This window comes from Porites lutea, chromosome 14, assembly GCF_958299795.1.
Source record: "Porites lutea chromosome 14, jaPorLute2.1, whole genome shotgun sequence".
NCBI classification, from domain to species: Eukaryota; Metazoa; Cnidaria; class Anthozoa; order Scleractinia; family Poritidae; genus Porites; species Porites lutea.
In genome coordinates this window covers 16,694,756-16,712,933 of record NC_133214.1, presented here as the reverse complement: position 1 = coordinate 16,712,933, position 18,178 = coordinate 16,694,756, and the positions used below count along the sequence as shown (strand labels likewise).

General features: G+C 37.2%; 2 protein-coding genes and 1 pseudogene across 2 annotated transcripts in view; 1 reads left to right on the top strand and 2 right to left on the bottom strand.

Moving 5' to 3' along the window:
- LOC140924843 (cyclin-Y-like protein 1-B) overlaps nucleotides 1–6,940 on the bottom strand; it is a 14,988-nt gene extending 8,048 nt beyond the window's left edge. Inside the window, exons 1-6 of the mRNA XM_073374847.1 lie at nucleotides 6,673–6,940; nucleotides 6,492–6,545; nucleotides 2,204–2,271; nucleotides 2,013–2,104; nucleotides 1,444–1,479; nucleotides 870–924 (exon numbers count right to left, since the gene is read on the bottom strand). Of these exons, the coding sequence (XP_073230948.1) occupies nucleotides 870–924; nucleotides 1,444–1,479; nucleotides 2,013–2,104; nucleotides 2,204–2,271; nucleotides 6,492–6,545; nucleotides 6,673–6,799 (432 nt within the window). The 5' untranslated portion in view covers nucleotides 6,800–6,940. The remainder of the gene's footprint in view (nucleotides 1–869; nucleotides 925–1,443; nucleotides 1,480–2,012; nucleotides 2,105–2,203; nucleotides 2,272–6,491; nucleotides 6,546–6,672) is intronic.
- The window catches only part of LOC140924802 (uncharacterized), a 451,675-nt pseudogene that overhangs the window by 247,575 nt on the left and 185,922 nt on the right, over nucleotides 1–18,178 (bottom strand).
- Nucleotides 8,124–17,779, top strand: LOC140924823 (outer dynein arm-docking complex subunit 4-like). Its single transcript, XM_073374826.1, has 10 exons — nucleotides 8,124–8,329; nucleotides 9,114–9,245; nucleotides 10,373–10,526; nucleotides 11,364–11,428; nucleotides 11,928–12,047; nucleotides 12,672–12,729; nucleotides 13,757–14,174; nucleotides 15,484–15,767; nucleotides 16,074–16,208; nucleotides 17,044–17,779. The coding sequence occupies exons 1-10, from the start codon at nucleotides 8,210–8,212 to the stop codon at nucleotides 17,313–17,315; spliced, it is 1,758 nt and encodes a 585-aa protein (XP_073230927.1). The 5' UTR covers nucleotides 8,124–8,209; the 3' UTR covers nucleotides 17,316–17,779.

The following is an 18,178-nucleotide window of genomic DNA, read 5'->3' as shown; positions in this document are numbered from 1 at the left end:
ATTAAGTTAAATTAACACATATAATGTACACACAAACACCTTCTACTTGCAAATAGCTTGGCTAACCAAGGCGGGCAGAGGAAAACATAAAGTAACTATATAAAGTGCTGCCTTTGTAATGACATCTGCAAATGGTTAAACTTTCTAGTCTTCTTGGATAAGGACGAAAAAATGTAGGCCCCATCTAACAGAACTTTCATTTACCTGGTTCTTGTCGGAAACTGCCTACTTTTTATTTGACTACAAACTTATCAACTACATGAACTGAGAGGTATTTTACTTAGTTGTATTTAACAGCTGATGAGTGAAGCATTCGCTCTTTGTCAGAGGTACTTGGATTCACTTGGAAAGTGACCTGACAACCTTTTTATTCTTTCTAATCAGCCATGGCTGTCATTAAGTGCCAGGGGCAAGAGATTTCCCCTGGCTACTATGAGCATGTCCCTGGATACTTTCATAGCAAACGAAAGGAAAAAAATAACAATAAGAATTTTTCCTACATGTTTGATTCCCCACCTAATATTTGGCAGAAATCTCGGTGACAGTACTGAAACAGTTATTGGCCACCAATTTACCTTTAATGGGTGATTATTGTTGGGAAACTTGTTCGGAGAACAAAACAATCACATCAAGCTCCTCACCCAAACCTTCATTCCAGGTTGGGCTATTTATTGCTTCCAACAGGTGGCTAAAGGAGCAAAGCATTGTTTAGAGGGTTTGGATGAGGGAAAGTTTCATTTTCTACTTTTGAATATTAGATGGTGTTGGCAAAACGCGAGAAATTTCCTAGAAGGCAAAGTATCTTGAACAAGTCAAGTATCCAAGTTATTTCAGATACATGACTACTGTTGTTATGGCACTTTCCATACCGTGAGAGGATGTGCCTTTTCATCAAATATGTCAAGAGATCTTACATCTCGGTCTCTGCGATAACAAAGGAAAACAAAATTAGTATCAGTAAAATCAAACTGACTCTGATTGTTCACTTTTGACAAAGTTGCTACTAATTTTTGTTTACTAATTTTTAAGACACAATCAAATTAGAGTAAAAGAAGAAAAAAATTGTGCTGATCCCAGCAGGAGACAGGATGTCAGACACATATGAACCTTGGAATGTTTAGTTTGTCTCCACAGGTTATAATTTATCTTTTCCAAAAGGACATGGGCTAATGTTTGACCAAGTTACCGTAATTACTAGAGTTGGACAAACCAGGAAAATTGTCAGTCATACATATAATCTGACTTTAAATTTATTTCTTTAAGCACTATGCAGATCTTCAGCTTCAAAATAATGAGGTGCACAAAAAAGCCTACAGTGACTTCTGACCAACTGCTAGATTCTCCTTCCAAACTGCCTTGTATTTGCTTGCACAACGAAAGGAGAATTAGTTACCTAGGGCCATAATCCACACACCCCTTCGGTCTTTTGATAATATTGCTCACCTGTTTTTTATATGATAATATATTGCTAATGCCACACTGAAAAACAAAAGCCACAAAGAAAAAAACTGTCTTTTAAAACCACAACAATAATTTATCATGAAACATGCTCCTTTACAGAACACACACTAAATCAGCTGCATAAGACTAGCTTGGCATCATTTAAACACTCAATCACTCTCTCAGTTACCGCTAAGTTTGTCTGACTGAGTTTCGATTAACAAACTTATTCTACAATGTATCTGCCTACTCCAAATGGATCAAACACGTTTGGTGACCTAAGATTGAGTGAACTTTGATGTCAGACCACACAACTGAACTTCAAACAACTTAGGTTTACCAAAATGCAATTTGGTATGTCTCATGAACAGTTTGACATTTGACAGTGTGCCTAAAATATGATAAAATAAATGCTAACTACTGTATCATAAAAATAACATTACTACTAAAATATACTGGGATTCATTTTTAAGTGTAAAATGTCAGAAGCTGACAAAAACATAGGTAGTTTTTCTTGAATTTCCTGGAAATAGTATTGAAATCTATGTTGAACAGTGAAAGCATCACTATACCATTTGATGGTGGACTTGAGATTAGGCTGACTAACTGTACTGTCATCAAGGAAGATTGTTGAACAGGAACTAAATTTTCTTGTTAATGTGCCCTGAAAAAAAAAAAGTTACAGAACTGTTACTACTGACAGGTGCAATTTACAGTATTAGTAGCCATCTTGCTAACAGAGCATTTATAAAATTGTCCCTACCTCAATGCCGTTTCTCTTTTCACTTCCAGTGGACATTGTCCGTCTTCCTGGAAAGGTTCCATTGTTACCTGAAGGACAAACAGTAATTTATGGTATTTGGTTGGAATCAGACAAAAGGGTCACCCAAACACCATTTGATTAGAAAATTAATTAATTTGCATATATAAAACAACAGCCCATTTCACACATTGAGAATAACAACGACATTAACATTAAAAATGCAATCTGTGCATGCCTCCAAGAAGAAAAATTTTTTATCATTATAATTTTGTAAAAAACACTTATGTACTTGGAACAAAAGAAACAAATTAGCAAGTTCATGCCCCTACAGAAATATATTCACTCTTAGAAATAATTATTGAATAATGTAATGCAGCGTAATGAAACCGCATGCACCACTTAGCACCATTTGTATTAACGCCAATTCAAAGTCAATGGTAATTTGGCAATGCAGTATATATTGTCACCATGTTAAATTAACGGTCACTCGCTAAAATTGCCTGATGAGTGTGGTCACCTTTAGGCCATACGAAAAAAAGCTGTAGCAGTAAAAGCGATGTATAACCTCTGAAGCCTTGAACTACAGCATCTTCCAATACATGACAGGACATATCAAGGAAAAATTTATGACATAAGAAATCATGAATCATGCTGGGTTCCTTAGGTATAGCGGAAATCAGTACTATTAAATTTGGTTAAAATTTTGCACATGCAACTGTGAAAATCAAAGCTTGGGGTTCCTTTTTTCACCTGTTAATTCTAGTAGAATTATAAGTTAATTGACAGAAGCAATTTCAGAATTAATAGGACAATGAATAGGAGAGTATGTGTCATGCTTCAGTAAATGGACTGTACAGGCCATCAAGGGCATTTTCATAGGTCAGTTCCACTAGAATGGGTTGTTGCTTTTTTTTCATGTCTAGCAAAACCTCTTAGGAGATCTGGCTTTTCAGATTAGCCTAAAGTTTAAATTTCTAAATAATTTTATTATCCAAAATTTTTCCTAGTTGTGATAAGTTGCAAGGCTCAAAAAATTCCAGTACGTCCATTAGGCAAGCAGCTCTCACATTTGGCTTGCCTGGTGTACTGGTAACTGTTAAACACCTGCTTAATTGTGGGCGAAAAGAGGAGCCTGCAGTCCTAATCTCCAGGTTGTTATTGAACATGCATTGCATGTATGTAGCCAGTATTCATTTGAATGGAATGCACAGAACACCATTTGATGACTCGCATTTGGACCCTCTATCACTCATAATCGTGACCATCTATCATGTGAAACGTTGAAGCAAAAGCGTTTTGACCTTCGATTGTTGTCGCCGGCACTCAGTAACCTTTGGTTATTACTAGTCTAAGCTTGATTTAGGTGGCGGATGACCTGCCTGGACTCATGCTGATTGGACAAGTAAACTTACTTGCCGGACTACCAGTGGGACTCTTTGAAACCTGTATAGGGCTCGAAATATTTTCCACTGAGAGAGTCTCTGGAGACGACTGGCCAAATTCATTTTAGCTTGGTCACGTATTGTTTCTGGCTGGTCAATTTTATAAGATAAATAACTCTTAAAACAAGGGCCCATGAACCAAACCTGGCATTATGTATTTCCAAAAATTTAAAATTATTTGCTTATCTAATAAAGGTGAAAATATTTTTAAATTTGTAACCAGAAGTGCATGAACCCCAATGTCTGTTTCATTACGCAAATTGTAAACAACAGTTCTAGTTCAACCCTCCAAGTTGCGACCATTTTAGTCGCCATGGCGCCTAAAATTTTGGAACTGGCGACTTGATTTGGAGAATAGTTGCCAAGCTGGCGACCGTGAAGAATAGGTTTGTGTTGTGGCGTATAGAAACAGAAATGGTAATCACTTCTACTGAAATATGAAGAACATTTATAATTTCTAGCTGATTTGAATTCCATGATTTTTTTACTTTTCTGTTGAAAAACATGCTAAATTGAAAACTTAAAACAGTCTCAGAGCTAAGCGTTTTGAAAATGAACATCAATGAAACTTGACTTGCATTCGTTCGCCTAATAGCCTTCAGTCTGTTGCCTTGCACGTGACATTTTAACTTTTGACATGTGACAGATGGCATGCAATCGAAGCGCCTTGCTTGTCGACAGTGACGATTTCTTTGATATCTTAGGAATGCTTGTCTAGCCAAGTTCGGTGGTTTTTTAACTGGACTACATATTATAAATATTTTTGACTCAATACTGAAACAATCTAATAACATGAAGAGGGAAAGCTAAATTGGTGCAAATTCAACACAGAACATTATGTGATAACCGTAACATGTGAACCGTGCTGCGAGTCGAATCGCGGTTTTGTAAACAAAAGCGATAATTGTAAGCGAAACTAAACATCGCAAAACTGACAGCTTATGGTTGTTGCAAAAAATGTTTTTTAAACACCTGTAGCGATGATAAAGGAAAGAGGAAATTTATTATTTCGTAGGCGGCATTTTTGTTTGGGTTCCTTTCAATTGATTGGGAAAAAAAATTTTTCCCAGTACAACTCGTTGCGAAATTTTCAAATTTATCTCTGTAAAGCAATGATTTCATTTAGAAAACTTGTCAATCTTCCTATACTCTCCTGCCTTTGTCAGGCTTTCGCAATGTCTAGCGATATTAAAAACAACCTTTTAAATCTCCAAAAATATTTGTTAGTTGGGGAAACAAGTTCATCATCAACAAAAGTTGCAAAAGAAGTGCGAAACAAATATCAGAAAAAAAATAGGTTGCCTATCAAGTTGTGACTGGGAAATTTTGAAAACATTAACAGAGGATGAGTTAAGTTCTGCTCTCATATACCAACTGGGGATTATATAGTAGGATTGAAGGCCCTAAAGACAAATGGAAATGGTAATTATCTTTACATTTCCGTTTCAGTATTGATTCAAGGAGATAAATCTGCAACCCTTATTCTCAGACTATCAGTAACTAATGCCTTGCACAATAAACGAGTAATTTATATGACAGTGCTGCATTTTAAGTTAAACTTGCTAACTGCTTTTGTTAATGACAATTTTGATATATTAAGTCATTAATATAATTTGGCGCCTAAAAATTTCCCCTGGCGACTAAACCCAAAGAGCTGATCGCCAAATGGCCACTGAACAAAAATTTTAACTTTGAGGGTTGTAGTTTAATTTCACCCAAGATTTCAGATCAAAGTTCCACAGTACACAGCAACTCACTACATTACTGATAACAACGGAAACAACTGAACATGGTCAAAATAACCCGCAAGATGAAAGGTCGACCGGTCAACTCCCCAATCAGTCCGGACATTGTTTGTTGACCGGCCGTTAATTCGAGCTCTGCCTGTAGTTTGTAACAGAACTTCATGTTGTCAAATTCTTAGAGAAAGACTCCTGCTAAGGCTTGGTCTCATTCTACTTAACTCCTTGTACGATTACAGACTGAATTGGACTTCAGTTCTGTTACGATTAAGAATCATGCAAAAACCACATCTGACCGTAATATTGTGATAATGTTGATTCATTTCAATTACCTTAAAAATAGAATAATGTAACAATATAAGCAACTATTTGTTGTATGCACACATGAAAGAAAAGCCTCATTTAGAATCTGGCAAGAAGTTTAGAACATGGCACCAAAAAGTTACAAGTAACATATTCTTGTTACAGGTTTATTCACCTTGTTGTGTCCTTTTGTTTTGCCACAATTTTAAGAAATAAAAAAGACAATATCTTAAGCTCCTTGTACAAGTCAAGGGCTTCTTTGATTGGTAAATTTAAAAATTTCAAAAGTACTCAATATGGAATTTAATACCCCGTTTAAAATTACATTGTCAATTTATTATTGGGGGCTGGATCAATTCAAGGTCAAAATGGACCAATCTTGGTCTACAATCAGATCAAGGAAAACAGAAATTATAAGTAAAGTTATTCGGTTCCATTAGCATGAAGATTTGGACTAGATAAGAAACGAGGCAAATGATAAAATTTACCGTACTTACAGTGATCTTAAAATAAAAATGTTGCCGATATTGTACCCAAAACAGATCAACAAAGCAAAGTGGGATGATTCTTGCCTATGTCATGTTGCGTAAAAGTTAAGGAGCGCTTAAGGAAATAAGCTTCTTTTTCATCGTTCGATCCAATACCTATAAACGGTTCGTGGAGATGAAAGAAGCACGCTCATAGATTTCCAAGCCTGATCTAGCTGGTTTTAGAAGTCTTCTAGTACATGTGACTACAATGTGATGGAGCAGCTTACCAAAGTATAACATCTTCCAACTTAGTGTTGTTGCTTTATCTTACCTGGATTAGACTGAGATCTGTGTAGGAAGAGTGTCCCCTTGTGATTTGAAAGATCTGTGGCGAAAATAGAGAAAGTAAGCCAACAATATGTTTAATCCAATTCGCTTTCTGTTAGCATGCACCAGTCACTCGGATCACGTACAGAGCAAGCCCATTAGCTTTGAACAAACATTGGTGGTACCTTCTCGGTCACTAATGTGAGGTAGTTCGAAGGATTCGTTTGCAAGGCCTGTCCTGTCATACGGCTCATTTTTGGTCAAATGCCCGCCGTGTGGCGAAGGAAGCACACAACACTGGATGTTGCCCATGGTTCTAATGAGAACAGGTCCCCTCTTCGCGACAACGATAAATCCCTTCTAACCGAGAAACCGTCTGCTACATCACTAAAATCTGCCGAGTTTTTGCTTCGGGTACTTAGCCAGGGACCTTCCAGATGTACTCATGTCCTCAAAAGGTGATTTGAGAGGATTATTTCCAGATAAAAGTTTCGAGAAGGTACATGCACTGGAAGGATATAGGCGAACAACAAACAGACTCTCAGATAGCCTCCGTATTTTGATTGGTCTTCGGCTAGCGTTACGTCATGGATTGTTCATATATGGAAGGAAAATTCCGGATTGACCTGGGAATTGGGAAAATGGTAACACTTTTATCGCTAATGTACCGTGACCCCCAAACGACTGTAATACTTTTAAAACATCTCTCAACCGTGTAATTTGTCATAACGAACAGGATTTTAGTGACCTAGACAACTGACGTATAGCACTTGTGTAGTTAATGTAGTGTAACAGGAGTCTTAACCTAAAGTTTCTAGTTAACACTCACGTATTAAAACTTTCGCAAGATTATGGGAGAAAATATTCAAGTAGCTGCAGTGAATTTTGACTTGAGACGCAACATTTGGTGCTTTAAGTACAAAGTGCGCCACACGAGATGCGCTCTGGAGAAGTGTGAAGGAGCCCGGGCCAAGGAAGGGGGCCCGGGGGCATAAAGACCCCCTTCTTCCTGTCTACGCCTCTCTGCGGCTTATGTCACGCGATTAGAACTCTTTTATCGCCTGGAACGTAACACATTCTTGATAAATCCCCTAAGCAAAGGTAAGAATCCAGCCAAATATATCCCGGGTGTACCATGCAACACACCCAGACAGGAGGCTCCTGATCCAGAATATCATACGTCATTTCGTCGGATCTTTTTTAAAATAGATAAACTATAACAGAAATAGCGCACATCCGGTTCTCTGGCCGGAAATACATCTTCGTTGCCAGCTTAAAAATGAAACAACGAAAATAGCAAAATTATACTGGTGTGCATACGGTGTTATTTTTAGGGTTTTAAAGACTGAGACAGAATTGATCATGAAATAAAAGTGAAATAATAAAAAATAAACAGGAAGTAATATGAATTGTACAAACTGAAATTAAAATTTTATAACTTCCATTATTTTGCTTTGCAGAAGGTAAGAAGGAATATTTTTTCTATTCTTAATATTGTCAATTGTACCTAAAAAAAAAAAAAGAAAAAAGATGGAGAAAAATTTGTAATTTAGACGAGACGGCATCGTTTACTTACAGCGGTTTCTTCATTGAAAGAGAAGTACTGGGTTCCACTTAGCAACCTTCTCTTGACAACCACATGCAAGGAGCCATATTTACAAATCTTCTCTCCATCTTTTCGAAAAAAGAGTGATCTAAAGTACAAAAAACGTTTTCAGCGAAATGTATGACGACGATGACGAGCCTGAAGGGCCAAAAAGTTCATTTACAACTTATCTTTCAGAAGGAAATGTTCATTTTAACCAGGGAGAGTACAAAAAAGCTCTTGATAGCTACACTCAGGTATTTTAAGCTTTTATGATAAGCTAGATATAGAAAAACAAGTTATGAAGCTCACTTAATACAGTAACTCGGTTTGGAAGATTTATCACCATATGCTCTCTTTTATATCTGCTGGTGCTCTGTTACCTCATCGGCTAACTCTGTTGTGCACTGTATGTCTTCTTATAAAATCATATCAGGAGCATGATTCCTATACTTGGACGAATATCAACGGATATGGCTGCTACGGACTGAACTCAAATTAACTCCTTTGTGAAAATGAATGTCAGACAATTTGCCCCTGACAACTAGCCCCCAGTTTACAGTATCACCTGAGTTAAATATCCTCTAATCGCTCGTTTAATAAATGAACTGTCTTCAATCCCTTTCTAAATGTCTAGTTGTGTGAGTGACTCCCGCCCCTTGAAATTCTTATCTTAACTAAAGCTTAAGAAGTTTGTGATTCGAATTTACTTAATACATGCGGGGACGTGTGGTCCGAGAGACTCCAGCCCCATGAAAAACAAATTCTTATGTAACTAAAGCCATTTAAGTTCGCAATTCGAATCTATTTTAAACAAATTCTATATGACAAACTTAATGCGGAACTTAAGTCAATAATATGGGGGCTAGTTGTTGGTGGCTAATTGTCTGGATACCGGGAAAATCCTTGCAGATTTACAGATCTTAGGTTGTGCAAAAGTCGATAGCTCTAAGCTCTGGATAAATCCCAGACAATGACTATGGTATAATGTAATTTGTTTGAATGGCTTCAGGAGAGAATTTTTTTCACTTTTGTTCATAGGCGCTAGAGTTACAGCCAGGATACAAGGTGTGCCTTGTTCAGCGATCAAAGTGCTACCTGCGGCTGGGTGATCCAGATGCAGCATTAAGAGATGCAGAGGAATCACTTGCAGAAGACAAAGACTATAACAAGGTTTTAAAATAATGTCATGAATAGCATTCTTGTTGCTGTTACCAAAGCACCAATAATAAAATTCCACTTAAACTGGAGTTTTTCCGGTGCCACCACTTACTGTAGATTTTTTAGTCAACTCTGCCCTTGAAAAAGTAGGGACTTTAAGATCCAATGACATGACAGCAACAAGAATGTCGCTTATAAAGTGAATTTATGTTCTTTCAGTCTGTATCGCAATTATTCCTGCATACTTTCTTTGTCAAATGTAGTTGAACCCTCCTGGAGTTGACTTTCTAAGAACCATATCCAAGTTCAGAAAGAGAAATAAAATTTTGTTGTTGCTTGTTTACATATTTAACTCCATAAAACATGAAATTAGGCATTTTCACGTTGTAGTTGTGCAAAAATGGGCAAAGAAATTTACAAACAAGCATCATGCATGTGCTAAGTTGTTGTTTTGCTTATAAAACCTATTGTTTTTTCACGTTCTCGTTGCCGTTCGTGTTGTGGCATCTTAAAGTCCCTATTAGGGACCTTAAGACCTGGGGACCGCAACGTCAGTAGGTTTAATAAGCATATAAAACAACAACTTTGCTCTTATAATTTATATCCCACTTTTTGGTACGTTTCTCTGCCTCCACTGCCTGATTAGCCTCCGTGGCAGACGCAATTTAACCTCAGGTAGTATCGTCTGCGAAGCATTGCTGAGATCCTTGTTCTGTACCCCCAAAGGACTCAACAAATTACCGGAAGTGCGTTTCAAATTTCCTTTCCTGCTGATTGGCAAATCAACAATGGCTTTTTTTAACAGGCCAATCATGGCGCTTACTGAAATCCTGGTACACAGGTGGGGACCCAAAACAAGAATTTTGGCGCCGTTTTGCAGACAGTCTTAACCAGAGTTTAATTTCGTCTGTGGTGCAAGCTACCGCATGACTAACATACAAAAGTGCCTCATTTTACCTTTAAGGGAGGACAATCTAGGGTGATATTTTTGTAAATGAAAATTGGGGCTTAAAGGATTAATTGCAATGACTAAGTCATAAAAAGTAATTATGGTATTACTATTAATAAATATTAGAAATAATTATTAGTAATAATTATAAAAAGTAATTATTACTTTTTATGACTCAAACTACTTATAGGGCCTTTACCAGAAAGCAGAAGCCCTTTACTCAAAAGGTGACTTTGAGTATGCTCTCCTTTATTATCACCGTGGATACAAGTTGCGGCAAGATCAAGAGGAGTTTAAACTTGGAATCCAGAAGGCTCAAGAGGCTATAGACAATGCCATTGGAAGTAAGATATTGGTTTCTTGAATTATATTAATCTATGACTGCTTGCAAAAAGGATCTTTGTAGCTCATTCTCTTAAATGCAGGGTTGCTCATGGTCCCGGGGGTGGGGCGGGGGGGGTACTTGGGTTAATTTTTACTGGGTATGTGCTGCTGGTGTCTCAGAGCCCCTCCCCATTATAGGCTATTCTGTGGCCAGTTATAGACCCCATCTTAGTCACTTTTGGGCAAATATGTTATTTTCGCGATCCCAACTTAGTCACTTTCTATTTTTATGAATTGACCAATTTTTTTAGATTGAATGAAGAACACTTTACTTTTCACCTACAGGACAAACATTCTGGTACCTTTGCTGACCTTATTATATCAAGAACTGTCTTACCCCAACAAATCCGAAAATGTGCGACCCCATTCAAGTAACTCTGTTGAAAATGCTACCCCATTATAGTCAATCCAGTCATGAAAATGTCACCCCATCCAGCAGCACATCCCCATTAGCCTCTTATCAGGAAGTATCCCCCACCCCCCAGGCTCATGGTGATAATAGTAGTTATCTGTTGTACCCTTGTGCAATTTGTTTATGAGTATGCCTCCGCTGGCCAAACAAATCACCCTTTGCCTGTAAGGAATGACTGTTAAAGTAGTTATTGCCTGGCTGTTCAATATTACTCTCAAATAATCTGTGATGTGATGTAATTAACTGTACATTATATAATAATCTAGTGTAATCAACTGCTAGGTGGATCTTTTGTCTGGTGTTATAGTTTATTAACTTATAGTTTTTGATTGCTTCATCATATGGTTAAGTAAAGTTTCCTGATGAATGTGGTATTTTCTCGTAGGTAAGGCCAAAGTGAAACTGGAAAACAAAGGAGATTTGTCATTTTTTGCAAAGCAAGATGAAGGAGTAAGTACTTGAAATTTTTTTGGCATTAGTCATGTAGACGTATGAAGGAGCTTTCTCTATAATCTTGTTAACTGCTTTTTAACAGCTAGAAAAGTCAACATTTGAATACCCCTCTTGTCCTCAACCTTTTTGGGCAACTGCAGTTGACATAAAAATGTCCTATTTTTCAATGTTATTCTTGGTTCAAAATTTATTTTCTGCTCAAAAATGAAATACAGTGTACATGTGTGATGCCCAGCCAGAATGATCAGATGGAAATTAATTTTCTTATTAATGCTTTATCTTTTAGATGGGTTATGAGGGTAAATTAAAAGGAGATGACCCTGCAAAATAACCAAGGCTTGGGTGGAAAATTTTGTTCAAGGCACTATATTTTTTCAACCTAAGTCTCAAGTTGGTGCCTTCTTCACAGGAATATGAAAAAATGTCTATGTCCAACCATATAAAATTATTAAACCTGGCTATCAAGTGTAAATAAAAATATTTTCTTCTTTTTTAGAAAAAGGCAAATAAGGGATACAGCAAACCAACAACCCAGGCGGCAAGGAATCAGCAACAAGCTGTGAACAGAGGGAAGAATGTAAAAAGCCCTGTAAAGTCAGAAAAGACTATTAAAAAGGTGGGTAGTGTTGGAAAAATAGAAGGTATTTTCTTTAAATGTCAGAATTAGAAATGGATATTAGGAAGTAAAGGCAGCATAATATTAATTTTAGAGTCCACCAATGTGCCTTAGTATAAATTTATTATTTCAAAAGTGGTTTTCATTCTTTTGTTGATGATTATGTTAAACTTTTGACACCTATACAAAAGTATGGTGGCACAATTTGTAACTTTAACTTTCCAATCTGTGGATGAAATCCTATGTTGTTACCATTACCAAGAACATATTTGGCAGAACTTTTGCATGGAACTGTTTATATTTTATAGCATAAATTTTATGCTTTAATGCTGTGAGATAACTAGGCTGTTAGACTCAAAATTGAAATGGACTGCTTTTGTGTTTTCGTGAGCGTTTGTTACTGACAGAATGGAATGCTGGAAATGCTTTTTGAGAGCATTGCTATTGCTAGATATCAATATTTTGGGGTAGTATGGCACTAGATTTTTAGGGTCCTCAATAAGTTAATGACAATCCCTGAGGAAGCAAGAGACCTTTCAGCAACTACATAACTTTGCAGCTCTATATCCCCTGTAAGTTTTACCTTTGACAAAACTGCTTAATTTCACTAAATCTTTGATGCAGCTTTTAGGGGAATTATATGCTGACAAGAAATATCTAGAGGAACTTATGAGTGATCAAGGTACGTCAAACTATTTCAATTTATTGCCGATTATTTTAGCTCAGTGTGATAGCTGCTTTCTGTAAGGGGCAGTCAGGGAGAAGTAGTATGTTTACAGTCAAACCCTGCTTTACAGACACCTCATTATTACAGACCCCACTCTATGGACACTCACTTAACAGACACCTCATTATTACAGACCCCACTCTACGGACACCCACTTAACAGACACCTCATTATTACAGACCCCACTCTACGGACACCCACTTAACAGACACCTCATTATTACAGACCCCACTCTACGGACACCCACTTAACAGAAACCTCATTATTACAGAGGTCTACCCCACTTTACGGACACCCACTTAACAGACACCTCATTATTACAGACCCCATTCTATAGACACCCACTTAACAGACACCTCATTATTACAGACCCCACTCTGTGGACACCCACTTAACAGACACCTCATTATTACAGACCCCACTCTACGGACACCCACTTAACAGACACCTCATTATTACAGACCCCACTCTATGGACACCCACTTAACAGACACTTCATTATTACAGACCCCACTTTATGGACACCCACTTAACAGACACCTCATTATTACAGACTCCACTTTACGGACACCAACTTAACAGACACCTCATTATTACAGACTCCACTTTATGGACACCCACTTAACAGACACCTCATTATTACAGACACTTTATTACAGACCCTATTAATATGGACACCTTCTATTTTATAGCCCCATCGGTCTTTGAATTAACAGGCTTTGACTGTATGTCCAAATGATTAGCCAGAAGAACCCAAACTCTAAATATTTTGTGCATCATACCCAGGACTAAAGGAGGTATAATGTACTGTAAACTTAAAATTTTATGATCTTTCAGCTGGAAAAGATAGGTGTTCCATATACCAGATTTTTTCAAAAACACATTCCATACCTTATGCAAAACCCTGCCCTGTCTTGTTATACTTACATGAAAGCTGAGACATGGCTTACATATTAAGAATCTTGAACCTTTTTTTTTTTAGATTTTATACATGGCAACAGCACAAATAATTATTATGATCTTGTACAAGATGGCCTGAATTACTTGGACACAAGAATAGATTTTTGGAGGCAGCAAGAACCACTGTATGCTCGCAAAAATAAGAAATTACCTCCAAAGAAACCAGCGCAACAACAAAAACCTGCTGATACAACAAAATACATCTTAAGATCACTGGAAGAAATTGACGAGGCACTGGCGGATGGTGAGCCTGAAAACAGTTTGAAAAAAGCGCAGTCTACCCTGAAAACAGTGCAATCATTAGGAGCAGAGAGTGTGCCAAATAAAGCTGAAGTTATTGGCAATTTATATTCGTGCATTGGAAATGCCTATCTTGAAATGGATAATTATGAAGAGGCCTTAAAATATCATGAAAAGGACCTCAAGGCTGCCAAGAAGCGGTAAGTTAAATATGATGACCTAATTAGGGTGGCAAACTCTCATGATGTTTTATTTAACCCTTTAAATCCCAACATCAACATGTATCTTCTCCACATTGTTCCTCATACATTCCTCAATCGTACTGCTTGAGAGAATTTGTTTTAACATCACAATATTTCATCTTTAGTGATCATTCCATTAATTCACATTTACCTGTCTATTTGATCAGGCTGTGTTTTTGTTGGGAGAAATTGGATGTGGGTCACTAGCATCTTGAGTCAGATCTACAGTTGAACCTTTTCACAACGGCCACTTTTGGGACAGAAAGAAAGTGGCCGTTGTAGAGAGGTTTAAACAAGGGTCAATGTATGGACTGTCTGCCAAAAAAGTGGCCGTTGTAGAGAGATGGCCATTGTGGAGAGGTGGCTGTTAGTGGACGTTCGACTCAGTAGTATTAAAGTTTTCTGTCAAATCATGTCATAGCCTGCAGTGCAAGTGTATTTTGGGCGGGTGAAAGCTTGTTCATGTGCGTATCACTACGATGAAGCTGCCATCTTTGATGTTATAGAGGTAGATTGGGGAGAGTAGAAATAGTAACCCTTAGGGTAGGTGTGAGGGCGAAAGAAGGAGAGGGGAGAAAAAATACTAATTAGGGGGTGTTTCTCATTTTCACAGTGTTTTCGGCTAGGCGTTTTCTCTTCTTTCTCCCCGCCCCCTCCCCCCTCCTCTTGACTTGCCCCATTTCCTCCTCTCTTCGGGAGTTTCAACATAGCGCTTTCGCGATTAAAACCATTCACGCGCCTGATGAAAATGCCTGCACTGCAGGCTAATTATGTCATGTGAGTGGTGTCAAGGCTTCCTATAATGCCTCTGGCAGAAAGACAAATGTAGGTCATCCTCCTGCTAAATGGAATTATGATTTTAGTATTTTTTAAAAAAGTGAATATATAGCGGTAACACAAGTACTGTTAATCCAGTAGTTGACATCATGGTCCAAAAATAAGGAGAGAAGCAAATAATATTGAAATAAAAATTTTACCAGCAAGTATGAATCCCAATTGACTGGAGGTAAACAACTTAGCTATTAATTTTACTAGCATGGTGCAGCAGTTGATCTTTACTTAAATTGCAAATGAATCCATCTTTTAAAGCTTGAACTCTGAGTCACCAGTTAGCAAGTCCAGCACATTATTATGCACGGCAACCCTGTTCCCAGGTGGGGGGGGGGGGGGGGGAGAACCCTGGGAATGAGGTTTTACGTTTAGGTCTTCTGCCTAATTTATTTTTGCATGGACACTTTCTAATATACTTCAATATCCTTGTCACAAGGGAGGACAAAGAAGCCAAATCAAGAGCGCTTGATAACCTTGGAAGATTATATGCCAAACAAGGAGAGTACACTAAAGCTATTGATGCTTGGATGGAGAAGCTCCCATTCTGTAAATCAGTGCTTGAAAGCACCTGGCTTTACCATGAGATTGGCAGGTGTCATTTAGAGCTCAAGTACTACCAGGATGCCAAGGAGTTTGGCCAGAAGTCATTGGCTGCAGCAGAGCAAGCAGATGATAAGGTCTGGCAGCTAAATGCTACAGTCCTTGTGGGACAGGCTGAAGGTAAGTTTCAGTAAGATGAAGAATTACTGGTTGTGTTGTTCGGGAAAAATTCTAACAAGCGACATGTCCTTGAAACAGCAACATTAGTCTAGATGAAATGGTGACAAAGGACATAAAGATGGGTTAATTACTGACACAGACATCAGGCCTACTCCTCAAAACACATAAATGCTTACAGTGGTTATTTTAAAGGTTATTGTGCTTTGGAGATATCACGTAAGCCCTTAAAAGCTTCTTAATGTTTTTGTGAATGACAGCAAGTATTCTAAGTGAAATGGAATTTCTTTGTGAATTTCTTTTCTATAGTAAAACTTGGTGATCTTCAAGCTGCTTTACAGACATTCGAGAAAGCCTTAGAACTGGCCAAAATCCTGGAAGATGAAGCGGCTGAGAAAGCCATTTCCAAGACCATAAATGATATCAATGATAGAATTGCTCAAGGTAAAGAGAAATCCACTTGGTAATATAGACAAACACCTTAGTACATGTACCAGTTGACAGTTATATCTTCCTTTAAACAACTCTGCCATACATTGGTTTTTATTTGGACCTCTCATTTTCATTCATATATCTGCCATTCACTGACTCAAATTGATTTGTTCTTGTGTTTCTTCAGTCACTCTTATTTATTCTCTGATTCTTTTCAAGGTAACAAAACCTCTCTATGATGGCATTTTGTTAACTTAGTGAAAATAATACTTGTAACCTTTTTCTTATCCAAGAGTAGGTGAAATCGCATTTTCAAACCGTAGGACTTGGTTTGTGGAAATGAAAAGTTAGACTGAGTGCATTAGAATCACGACTGTAAAAAATTTGTCCGCCCCTGTTGACAGCAATGGCATTGTTTTTAAAAGTGCATTGGTGTTTTTTTAAACTTAATCCCTATCCCAACTAAATTAACTTGTCTAATGATGACAAATTTTCCTTAGTTGAATTATAAGGGATGACAGTCAAGTTCTTCATCATGTGTAAACGCTGCATTGAAAGGCTTCACATCTCCGTCATGTTGTAGTGGCAAAGAAATGTTCCAAAAGTGTGACGCAAATGCAGATTTGTTGCTTTTATATAAAACCTATTGCTTTTTTTGACTTTCTGATTCATACCATGGCTGTCATGCTTGCTTAAGTTCCCTGTTTGCCTCAGTTGTTTGAGCTTTTTATTGTTGTCACAGTACTGTTGTGAAAACCTACATTAAGGTGATTAGGTCCCTAAAATTATTTAAATCAAGTACAAGGGAAATAAGCCATGCTTATAGCAATTCCTTCAACTTTTTCAGGTGTTAAATCTGGAGATGACAAAGAAGAAACAGAAGGGCAAGAAGGAACCAAAGAAGTTACCAAAGATGCAGAGGAAGAAACTGAACCTGCAGAACAAACAGAGGAAGGAGTCAAAGATGAACCAAGTGGGCAAAAAACTGAAGAAATAAAAGAAAGTGAACCAGCTGAGGACAATGAGAAACAGGACAGTGAGAAACAAACAGAAGAAAATGTTGAGGAAGGTAGAAAAGACTTTCAAACCAGTGATGACGATGCTGAGAAGAAGGAATAACTTTAATTGTTGTGTATCTCATTTTAGCATCAAGTTTCTGTCTTCTTTAAGCAAACAAATCCTTTTTGTTGGGTTCCTGGAGGCTCATTAATGAGTGAACTTCTGTGAAGTAAATTCATTTTTGTCTTATTTTCACTAAGCTCCAGTTGTGCTATCAATATTAGTTTTTGATTAATGTGGAAATACCCCCGAAATTTTCATAGACTATTCTGTAGGAGCAAATAACAAGACTTGAGGACTAACACGTTTAATTACCAGACTATATTTTGCCTTGTAAAAGGAATGTACATTAAAATCGAAGCAACTTGCAGTGTAATAAAATTTGATGAAAAGCTTAACTGGTTGGTTTTATGACTGTCTCGAAACAAATAAAAAATACATGAATATAAATACTGTATGTTGTTGACAAGTAAGGTATTTTGTGGGTAGTGAACTTAAAATAATTATTATTGAAAAATTAATTGCAGCGGTTGTGGCTTAAATTATGTACATCTTTATCAATAATTTAAATTCTTTTAATTGCAGTTAAATAATAATAATTATTATTACAGTAAATAATGATACTTGGTAAGTTTCTTTAACATTATTTTGACATGTTTTCTACAGATAGGACACCTTTGATTTGTTCTGTATAATACAGAACAAATCAAAACCCAAGATGTTAGGGAGACAAACTCTTATAACTGGACTACAAAAAGTGTTCCAAAACAACTTAGCTACTGTACACAGCAGAGCTGGTCAAAATACTTTTTCAATTTGATTGTTTTTTTAAGCTTCTAAACATTGTAAAAAGTTGAATTCATTTCAATACATGTCATGTTTACAGGTAGATAGGCCTATAAGTGGCGGGGGGGGGGGGTGGA